General features: G+C 35.9%; 1 protein-coding gene and 1 pseudogene across 1 annotated transcript; both read left to right on the top strand.

Moving 5' to 3' along the window:
• The first annotated feature begins 792 nt into the window (after positions 1 to 792).
• Olfr305 (olfactory receptor 305) lies at positions 793 to 1752 on the top strand. The gene has a single exon (NM_146616.2). It carries the CDS (start codon positions 793 to 795, stop codon positions 1750 to 1752), a length of 960 nt encoding a protein of 319 aa, NP_666827.2.
• Positions 11409 to 12068, top strand: Olfr306-ps1 (olfactory receptor 306, pseudogene 1; annotated as a pseudogene).

Below are 12353 nucleotides of genomic sequence, written 5' to 3'. Positions count from 1 at the left end.
ATTTTAGAGATCTTAGCAAGTGCAGCATCAATACCACTATTATAGTTTTTCTAATGGAACATGTTCTAAAAATAGTTGACACAAAAGGTCAGTAAATTGTTCCAACTTTTATGTTCCCCAAACTCATAGGCATCTAACAAAATCAAAGGCAAGGCTGAGACTAAAGGCTAGGTGAAAATCTTGCATTTTATTTTATTTATATATCTTTAATTTTTCTTTTCTGCATTTTTCCATATTCATTATTCATTAAGTGGACCAAAAAACCATGCTAAAACCATGAAAATTTCTTGCTAAACTTATTACAACAATCTTTGAAAAATAAAACAAGACTAATATATCATATAGTGTTCTTGCTAATTAGTCTTTATTTTAAAAAAGTATGAGTTAACTTTACATACCTCAGTTGCAGAAAACGTGCTTAGCTGCTTAACAAGTAAAAAAGATGTAGGGGTGGGGGGAATCAGAATTAGTGAAAAAGAAAATAGCGAGGGAGGAACTGACAAGGACAGAGGGGGAAAGAGAAGAGAGGAAAGACACACACACACATTCACACACACACACACACACACATACACACACAGAGTGAGAGAGAGAGAGAGAGCAAAGAGGAAGAAGGCAAGAATACAAGAGTGAGGGCAGAAATAAATGATTTATTTATGGAATGTAGACGTAATTTAGGTAGTTTCCTGACTCTTTTCCACATAGTGTGTTTATACATTGGTGTAAGTATTTGAGACTTTGCCAATTATAATTCATTTTTCTTCATCTGACAGGTTGTGTGAATAATCTATTATGCCCAATGTCACTGCAGTAACTGGATTCATACTTATGGGTTTCTCTGATATCCATGAGCTACAGATTCTATGTGGAGTGTTATTTTTAGTACTATACCTGGGAATTTTAATGAGTAACCTGCTCATCATCATTCTCATCACTGTGGATCTGAAGCTCCAAACACCCATGTACTTCTTCTTGAAGAATTTATCCCTTTTGGATGTCTTTCTTGTGTCTGTTACAATTCCAAATTTCTTTGTCAATAGCCTTATGCACAAAAATTCCATTTCCATACTTGGATGTGCATTTCAGGTATTTTTCATGGCTCTCCTTGGATCAGGAGAAGTATTTGTTCTTACTACAATGTCATATGATCGCTATGTTGCCATTTGCAGTCCCCTACATTATGAGGTCATTATGAATAGTGTTACCTGTGTAGTGATGATGAGCGTTTCCTGGGGCACTGGATTATTCTTTGGAGTCATGTACACAGCTGGCACATTTTCCATGACTTTCTGTGGCTCTAATGTGATCCCACAGATTTTCTGTGATGTTCCATCACTCTTAAGGATTTCCTGCTCTGGATCACTCATGATCATTTATATAAGTCTTGGAATTGGTGTTTGTCTAGGCATGTCTTGTTTTATCTGTGTTGTGATTTCCTACATTTACATTTTCTCCACTGTGTTGAAGATTCCTACCACTAAAGGTCAGTCCAAAGCATTTGGCACCTGTATCCCCCATCTCACTGTTTTCAGTGTTTTCATTGCTACTGCTTGCTTTGTCTATCTGAAGCCACCCTCAAATTCAGCATCACTTACAGATAGACTGTTTTCTGTGTTGTATACTGTACTACCACCAGCACTCAATCCTGTAATCTACAGCTTAAGAAACAATGATGTTGATAGTGCTCTGAAGAGACTGCTTCAAAATCTCTACTCAAGAGACTTCCTTCATGTAATACATCAAAATGTTTGAGAATGACATAGTATATCTGAGGCAATAGGGACATTTTATGATTTTTACATTTGAAAAATGTGAGAAATTTCTATATTTAATTATTTGGCAGCTCATTGCATTTGAAACAAATTATCATGGAAAGCATATTAATTAACAAGTTAAGATTCACCCTGATTTCTATGAGATTCTGCCAAGTGGTGAGAGGGAATAATCTCAGAGAATATAAAAAAATCAAGTGGCTTACTGGAGATTTACCTCGATTTATAATGCAACAGAAGTGATAGAGGTATACAGTGTATTTGAAGAAAGGTGTGTTTTCATTCTGTGCTAGCATGATCATAGTGTATCTCATTGTCTAAGATCTGCAATTCAGAAATATTCACTTCTGACTCTGTGAAGGCAAATGCTTTTTATCTGATGTTTTAAAGAGATGGTGGAATCTATTATAACTATAGGAGAAATCACTTGGCTATGACTGATTTCTTCTTGTTTTATTTTATTTTTTCATTGTTTCTCTGATTGGAGAAACTTCTTTTTACTGAGTATAGTCTTTTGAAGATTTTGATTTATCAAAATGAGCTTTACATGTAAAAAAAAAAAATCCAGTTTTCTAAGAATTGTCCATGATGCTATTCTCACTTTCAACTTTATTTAGGTTATTTATAGTTAGTTTGACCATATATTACTATTGGTAAATGATGCATGGATCAGGTCTGTCTGTGATTGTCTTTCTTATTGTCCTATTTCATTTTGTCTTGCATATAATACAACAACAAAGACTATTCTTATTCATAAAATAAAAGGACCACATATCTACTATAAGCTCTGATGCTAGCAAAATATCATTATTCATGCACCCCTGAGCAATATAGAGTTGTCTGAAGCCTCCTTAAACCACAAGTACAACACATTCTACTGGTGGAATCTGAAAGGTAAGCACACATTGTGGAAAAATTGGACCCGCTGTGCCATCTCATGATTTCAACCATTATATGTATATTACTTTTGTTAACTCAACTTCACTGCAAACTATAAGTCAATCTATTTAGAGAAAAATAAGAGATAAGTAAATGCTATTACACTGGGGATATCCTTACACAATATCTCCTAGCCTACAAAATAACAAAATATGCCTTTGAAACCATAATTTTCATTTACAATTTTACTTACTCTTTCATTTGTTCATTTGATATACACTTTCATTTCTTAAATAACTTTTCCTTACTCACCTTTATTTTATTTTATTTTATTTTTATAAATTACTAAAGCTCAAATTACTAAGACCAAAAACTTTGAAATTGATAGAAAAATCACTTTAAGATTGGGGCATAGAAAAATAATTCTTTTTTCAGATTTTATTTTTCATATTCACTGTATTTTATTCCCATTAGACACTCATCTTCTTCCAACGCAATCGATGATCTCCCTGAATTTATTTCGAATTCATTTTCTCTTTTTAAAAATTATTATTGTTTTACACACACACACACACGCACACACCAACTACCACCACCACAGTGAACTTTTTTTTCAGATGTGGTATAAAGGAAACTGAAGGAAGTTTGCAGCCGGACTAATATCTAGTGGTTTGTTTCATGTATTAATTTATATTAAGGAGGTAAACAGATGAGTTAGTAGCAAGTTTCAGAAGAAGAAACCACACGTGAATTTTCTCATTTAGAAACAAAACAGATAAACAGTAAAACTATACAAATAGTGCTATGTAGACTGAGAAATAGAGTGAAAAGTTAGATATTTCTTATTCTTAATATTTTATATACGTTTTTTGAATAAATATTTGTTTTCTAAATTGTGAAAAATGTGTCTTCAAAGGTTTAGAATAAAAAGTTGATTAACCAAGGAGCTAAAGGGGTCTGCAACCCTATAGGTGTAACAACAATATGAGCTAACCTGTACTCCCCCGGAACTCATGTCTCTAGCTGCATATGTATCAGAAGATGGCCTAGTCATCCATCATTTCAAAGAGAGGCCCATTGGTCTTGCAAACTTTATATGCCTCAGTACAGGGGAACGCAAGGGCCAAGAAGTGGGAGTAGGTGGGTAGGGGTGTGGGGGGCGGAGTGTATGGGGGACTTTTGGGATAGCATTGGAAATGTAAATGCAGAAAATACCTAATATATTTTTTAAAAGTTGATTAAATTGATGTGAATTATATTAAATGAAGTATCTGCTTCAAATGAAACCCATAACCACATCACGGAGAAAAGGAAACCAGTAAAAATAACTTTTTAGCAAGATTCTTAACCTATATACTGTCTAAGAGTTGTGTGTGGGGTATATAAGAAATCCTTTTTGGCATATGTATGATTCTTATAGGGGTCATGTGACCACAGAAATTTGGAAGTTTTGCTATGTATACTTTATGGTTGTGAAAATAAGAACACATTTGACATTTCTTGGTCCTAGGCATTTCTTGTTTCTAGACATTTCTGGAAAGGAGAGTAGTAAAATGAAATAAAGATACAAAGCAAGCCAGTGATGACTCACATTTGTACTTTTCTCATTGCTGCAGCAGAGTACCTGATAGCAATAACTAAAGGGTGGGAGGATTCAGTTTGCCTCCTGGTTTCAGGAAACACTAGTTCAACATGGCAAGAAAGGCCTTAAATTTGGAGAGGTTTTGCTGTTTCAAGAGGAGTGTGAAGTGCCCTCATTTACATACTTGTTGAGAAGATGACAGAGAACACTAGAAAAGGAAAAAGGCTGTAAGCCTCTAAGACTTTCCCAACATTTATCTGTCCACTGAGAGGCCTTCATTCTTGTTTCCAAAGCTTCCCAAAACAGGTTGACCATCTGTGGATATATATATATATATATATATATATATATATATATATATATATATGAGCTCATGAGTGATATACAAGCAAATGCTAAGTGATAAAGGATATTGCAGGATCTCTATGTGCTTATGATATGAATAATACAAAACACGTCAAATTGATGCGTGAATAGCAATAGTCAAAGTTCAAGTGAAAATCTTGACTTAAACGTTTCATGACTACATTTTTAGGTACAGATATAATTTTACTTCTTTTATGTTCTCACTCTCTTACCTTTTAATAGTTAACTTGTTCATCTCACTTTCTTTTTCTTTTCACCTCCATCTGGTAATAATTTTTGAGAACTGTATTTTCACCAAAGCATCTTCTTGCAGAGGGTATATATGGAACAAAAATAAGTTAAAATAATAATATTTCATCACCCACTAAAATAGTTTAGACAGGCTGACATGGGTTACATGTGAAGATGATTCTTCTATAGCATGTGGAATAGGGATGTGGGCATAAATACAATTCTGAAAAAATGAGCAAAAAATCAAAATTAGAGAATTATGCTTTAGTAATTCATTGTGTCCTTTCAATTCTCAATGTTGTCTAGGAGTCAAAGACTAATTTTGACATCCAGGGAGTAGACCATGGCAGTCAGCATGGTGTAGTATCAACAATTTGGAGCAATGCTGAGAGCAGATGACAGGGATCAGCACTAAGAGGGGCTCAAGGGTCCAGATAGTGACCAACTGTAGCTACTGCCTATGGCAGCCAATAATTATAGAAATTACACAGTTGACTTTTTCTGAACAAAGCTTGATTCACTGGGGCTGGCACTGCCTGTGGCCAGCAGAAAACTGAACTCTTAACTCTTAGGGGCTGGCAAGAAGGAAAAGGAAAAAAAGGAAATTAAAACATGCATACACACACACATACACACACACACTCACTCACTCACAAACACATATACAATGAATGGATGAAGCAAAAGGCAGACTCTAATAACTTCATTCCTACAAACACAAGCATACATACATACATGCACATAAATACATATATAAATACATACATATATACATACAAACATACATACATATAGACAGACATTTACGTGTTCAAAATTGAAGAGATGTCAAACAGGGCTCAAGCATTACACACACACACACACACACACACACACACACACACACACACACACACACACACCTGGTGTGTGGATGTAAACAAGTTCCTACACAGTCCCATACAAACTTTACAGAAATACATTCATAAAGAATCAATGGATGAAACAAAGTTATAACAAATTTATTTTTTCTCCCATAGCTTATCTATCACAGCAATATCTTTTTTTAAAATTTTTATTATATGTAAGTACACTGTAGCTATCTTCAGACACTCCAGAAGAGGGAGTCAGATCTCATTACGGATGGTTGTGAGCCACCATGTGGTCGCTGGGATTTGAACTTCAGACCTTCGGAAAAGCAGTCGGGTGTCTTACCCATTGAGCCATCTCACCGGCCCCACAGCAATATCTTTTAAGCATTATAATTTCCAGTGTGATTGCATTCTAGATTTTTTTTTAGTGAATAACTCTAAAAATATGTTCTGCAATACTGTTAAAAGAAATAATATTATAAAGTACAGATAAAGTAAACAAATTATTCCAAAGAACCCACATACGTTCATTCATAAATAAGCATGTTGTTAAAAAAATATGTGCAAGTGAAGTAGATTTCTCAGCCAGTTTCTCTTACTGGGAGAGTGCAATTTGTGGTTAAAAAGAAAAGATTAAATATTTTATTATTTATCTTCGAAAGTAATCATATACCAAACTTTAAATAACCACAGATTTAAACTTTTATATAAAAATCAGTCATAGCTAGTTTAAACCTTCAGGATTCATATCTACTCATTCAGCAATTTTTATTAGATCATATTAGGAAGATGAGAGCAAAAAATGGGCATCAGCAATTAATCATCACCAGTCCAGCCTCAGTAAGTGTTGCATCAGCTAGTAATAGCATTTTTGTTTGTTTGTTTCCTGATCTTAAAAATTAGCTAGCTTAAATATTAAAAGTGAGAACTCAGATGTCCCTCAACAGACAAATGGATACAGAAAATGTGGTACATTTGCACAATGGAGTACTACTCAGCTATTAAAAAGAATGAATTTATGAAATTCCTAGGCAAATGGATGGACCTGGAGGGCATCATCCTGAGTGAGGTAACCCAATCACAAAAGAACTCACATGATATGTACTCACTGATAAGTGGATATTAGCCCAGAAAATTAGAATACCCAAGATATAAGATACAATTTGCAAAACACATGAAACACAAGAAGAATGAAGACCAAAGTGTGGACACTTTGCCCCTTCTTAAAATTGGGAACAAAACACCCATGGAAGGAGTTACAGAGACAAAGTTTGGAGCTGAGACGAAACAAGAGAATGCCATTCCCGGGGATCCATCCCATAATCAACCTCCAAACGCTGACACCTTTGCATACACTAGCAAGATTTTGCTGAAAGGGCCAAGATATAGCTGTCTCTTGTGAGACTATGCCGGGGCCTAGCAAACACAGAAGTGGATGCTCACAGTCAGCTATTGGATGGACCACAGGGCCCCCAATGGAGGAGCTAGAGAAAGTACCCAAGGAGCGAAAGGGTTCTGCAACCCTATAGGTGCAACAACAATATGAACTAACCAGTACCCCCAGAGCTCATGTCTCTAGCTGCATATGTATCAGAAGATGTCCTAGTCGGCCATCATTGGAAAGAGACGCCCATTGGTCTTGCAAACTTCATATGCCTCAGTACAGGGGAACGCCAGGGCCAAAAAGGGGGAGTGGGTGGGTAGGGGGATGGGGGGAGTGTATGGGGGACTTTTGGGATAGCATTGGAAATGTAAATGAAGAAAATACCTAATAAAAAAATAAAAAAAAAAAGAGTGTGCCATTCTGAACTTCAAAATGCTGCCCAAGGTTTGCTATATCAGAACCAGTATCTAAAACATCTTATAGTAGCTTCACTAATAAGTTTATTTTTCCAAATTTTTCTAACTGTGGTGGTCATTACTGCCAATCTATGTCTCTAAGTTCATTAATAGTGTGGTATTTGATTCATTAATCTGTTCCAGCAGCAACATTCAGAAAAGATCAAACAATATTATTGTAAGTGCCAGAGATACTGCCCAGTGACAGGCTAGAAGTCCCCTTAGAGTTTTCATATAATTCTTAGATTAAGAGGGATGTGAAGGCAACAAGCAGAACAGAGCTCAATAAGAGAATGAAATCCTCAGTATATGTAGTCCCCGTCCCCGGGGTCATGCTTGTTTGCGGCACACCCATTATGATTGTGCTAACCTATGTGCCTAATTCCAGGAATTTTCAAGTCATTTGTTGTTCCTCCTGCATGGCCCTTGGCACATTCTAGATTTAGAAATTAAAATATCCCAGGGTAAAACATGATTATAAATATGAACTACATAATTCATGAAGTAAACTAAAATTTTACATATTCAAACTAAGGAATATTGAATGGCTGAGAAACATCTAAAGAAATGTTCAACAACCTTAGTCAGCAAGGAAGTACAAATCGAAACAACCCTGAGATTCTACCTCATAGCATGGCTAGTCAGAATGGCTGACATCAAAAACTCAGGTGATAAGATACTGGCAAGGTTATGGTGAAAGAGGAACACTCCTCCATTGCTGGTGGGAATTCAAGCTACTACAACCACTCTGGAAATCAGTTTGGCAGTTCCTCAGAAAGTTGGACATAGTACTACCTGAGGACCCAGCTATACCACTCCTGAGCATATACCCAGAATAATCTCCAATATGTAATAAGGACATATGCTCTACTATATTCATAGCAGCCTTATTTGTAACAGCCAGAAGCTGGAAAGAACCAAGAAGTCCCTCAAGAGGAATGGATACAGAAAATATGGTACATTTACACAATGGAGAACTACACAGCTATTAAAAACACTGAATTTATGAAATTCTTGGGCAAATGGGTGGATCTGGAGAATATCATCCTGAGTGAGGTAACCCAATCACAAAAGAGCACACATGGTATTCACTCATTGATAAGTGGATATTAGCCCAGAAGCTCGAAATACCCAAGATACAATCCACACACCCCATGAAACTCAAGAAAATGGAAGACCAATGTGTGGATACTTCAGTCCTTCTTAGAAGGGAGAACTAAATACCAATGGACAGAGATACAGAGACAAAGTGTGGAGCAAAGACTGAAGGAATGACCATGCACAGTCTGCCCAACTTGGAGGTCCATCCTACATACAATCACCAATCCCAGACACTATTGTGGGTGCGCCAGTGCCAACAAGTGCTTCTTGACTGGAGCCTGATCTAGCAATCTCCTGAGAAGCTCTGCTGCCTGACAAATAGAGAAGTGGATGCTCACAGGGTCCCCAGTGAAGGAGCTAGAGAAAGGACCGAAGGAGCTGAAGATTTTTCGGGCCTATAGAAGAAACAACAATATGAACTAACCAGTGGCCCCAGAGCTCCTAGGGACTAAAACACCAACCAAAGAAAACACATGGTGGGACTCATGGCTCCACCTGCATATATCGCAGAGGATGGCCTAGTTGGTCATCAATGTGAGGAGAGGAATTTGGTCCTGTGTAGGGAAAAGTCCTCTGCTCTATGCCCCAGTGTAGGGGAATGCCAGGTCCAGGAAGTTGGAGTGGGTTGGTTGGTGAGCAGGGTGAGGATGGATGGGATGGAGGAATTTTCAGAGGGGAAATCAGGAAAGGAGATAACATTTGAAATGTAAACAAAGAAAATATCTAATGAAAATATTTTAATATTTTTTACATATTTGTACTTAAAAGTGACTTATAAAAGTCAATACCATAGTTCAAATCATTGAAACTTTATTAGTAATAGATCAAAAATCATATGTAACACTAATCATCCACTAGATTCTTTTTCTTACATTAAGTACTCTCCTTGGCCTAAAATTTTTTCATGTGTCATTTATTAATAAAATTGCATGAAAATAAAATAATATTAGGAGATTAATTACAGCAGCACATGAAATAAAAATGAGCATAAAAAAGACCCTTAATTATCTGTTTTTTTATTGATATCATAAATAATACAAATAAAAGAAATCAAGACTTTTTAATGTGAATATTTTACTGAAACTTGTAGTTTACAAAGGATATCTTACCAATTCTCTTTCTATGGCTTTTTTAATCTGTCCAATTTTTTACTTCCTTGACAGTTTACAGTTCTACTCATAACAAATTAGTAAAAAAAAATCTAACCTCCGCAGAAATCAAACACTAAAGATAATAGTGAAAAAAACCGAATTTAGTAAATATAACTATTGGAAAGCTTTATCCTCAGAAGTATTGACAAGATTAACAGAGTAAAGATTAACACAGAAAGAGCAAAAGAACGATTGGTGCAGACTGTCATCTGGTTGACTATTATCTCAGTTTCATCACAGAGTCTCAACAGGGTCCAGATAATTATAGTCGACTATGCCTAGAGAAGGAAATCCTGTTTAATCTAATGGAAAGTGTTGTCAATATGAGCAATATTTATTTGCTTTTGGAGGTGTTTATATTTCAGATGTATCATTTGGAAGAAGGGGTATTAGTTTCCAGCTAAGTATTACTGCTTCACATGTCATTAGCCTCATTAGTGAGTCACCTACCTACACTCCTCCACTCTTTAGTAAGGTTTAGAGAAATTAATGAAGACTTCTGAGTGTTCTTTGTTGTACAGAATATAAGGCATTGAAAATGACCATTGAGAAATTGAAAATATCTCAGTTGTTTAACTTTTTCTCATTTATTAAACTATTAGATACTTTATTTTTTAAATTTATTTTTAATTAGATATTTTCTTTATATTTCAAAGGCTATCCCAAAAGTCCCCCAGACCCTCCACACCCACTCCCCTATCCACCCACTTCCACTTCTTGGCCCTGGATTTCCCCCGAACTGAAACATATAAAGTTTGCAAGACCAAGTGGCCTCTCTTCCCAGTGATGGCCGACTAGGCCATCTTCTGCTACATATGCAGCAAGAGACACAAACTCCGGGGGGTACTGGTTAGTTCATATTGTTGTTCCACCTATAGGGTTGCAGACCCTTTTAGCTTACACAGACTTAAAGGGAGGTCATTATTGGTTTGATGTACTCACATGCTTGTCCTCAGAGTTGAGCACCAAGTGGTCTTCAGGTTTCAGACAAAGAGAAAGAAATTATGGGAGAGATGTCAAGCTTTTATCTTACCTTTAGCTTTCCATTGAGCATTTGCAAAGTGGTTTCAGGTAAATAGCATCTAAATATACACTATAGTTTTCTTAATATTTCCTAATAAAAACTGTGAAAAAAAGTTCACATGAATGTTCAGTTAATTTAGTCCAACTTCTGTTGTACAAATTCATAGTCACCTTATACAAAAGCAAGGTTTGGCTAAAGGATTAAACAAACTCCTTACATGTTGTCTCTAGCTTTTATGTTTTTTATTTTTCTGGATTTTTATTTGTTCGTGGACATTGATGCATAGTAATTATATATTATACAGGGTATTGTGATCTTTTGATGCGTATATAATTATCATGGTGAGGTGATTTTTAGGTATATCTTCTAAACTACCATGCCATGCCTCTTTCATTCAAACATTTGAAATCCTTTCTTATATATAGCTGAAATAAACTTACTATTTGTAAAAGAATAATTGATTACTACATAGCTCCCTAAAATCATGAAAACTTCTATACTAATTATAGTTAAATACTTAAAATAAAATATCATTGAATTAAATCACATATTATTCTTGCTATTCAGACTTTACTTCTAGACCCAGCTGACAGGGTCTGAAAAGTACTGAGTATGTCCAATGCTATTACAATAATGAAGTTCATACTTACTGGGTTCTCTGATATCCAGTGGTTATAGACTTTGTGTGGAATGGTCTTTGTAGTGATACACATGGCAGTCCTAATGAGTGATCTTTTCATCATCCCTCTCATCACCATTTACCTGAATCTTCAAACACCCATGTACTTGATCCTGAAGAGTTCTCCTTGTTGGATGTGGTCTTTTTCAGTTCCAACCCCAAATTTCTTTGTCAATAGCATAATTCACAACACTTCCATTTCTATTATCGGTTTTGCTCTTCAGGTATTTTAATGACTGCTTTCATAGCAGGGGACATCTTTTGCCTGAGTCCCATACCCTTTGATTTTCATGTTGTCATTTATTTTTCCCTGAACTATGAGGCCATCAAGGGTAATGATAACAGTGTGCTGATGGTGAAAGCTTCTTGGGCTACTGAAGTACTATATGTACCCATATAACCAGCTGGCACATGGCTTTCTATGACTCCAATGTGATCCCACAATTTTTCTGTGTTGTCCCCTCATTATTAAGGATTTCCTGCTCCAAAACATGCATGGTCATTTATATTAGCCTTGGAATTGGTGTTTGGCTACCATGTTTTGTTTCATCTGTGTTTTAAAGTCTTAGTTTTAAATTTTCTGCATGTTGTACTTCTGTGGATTATATCCTAGGCATTCTGTACTTTTTGGCAAATATCCACTTATCAGTGAGTACAGTCCATGCATGTTTTTTGGGTCTGAGTTACCTCACTCAGGATGATATTTTCTAGTTTCCATCCATTTACCTGCAAAATTCATGATGTCCTTGCTTTTAACAGATGAATAGTGTTGATTTATGTAAATGAAGCACCCACCAATCATTCGACCCAATATTTGTCTTGTCTACAATATATGCAGGAATAGAGTAGAGCCTGAGCCAACTAATGACTGCCCCAAC

Source organism: Mus musculus, chromosome 7 (genome assembly GCF_000001635.26).
Source record: "Mus musculus strain C57BL/6J chromosome 7, GRCm38.p6 C57BL/6J".
Lineage (NCBI taxonomy): Eukaryota > Metazoa > Chordata > Mammalia > Rodentia > Muridae > Mus > Mus musculus.
This window is presented reverse-complemented; position numbering and strand designations above follow the sequence as displayed.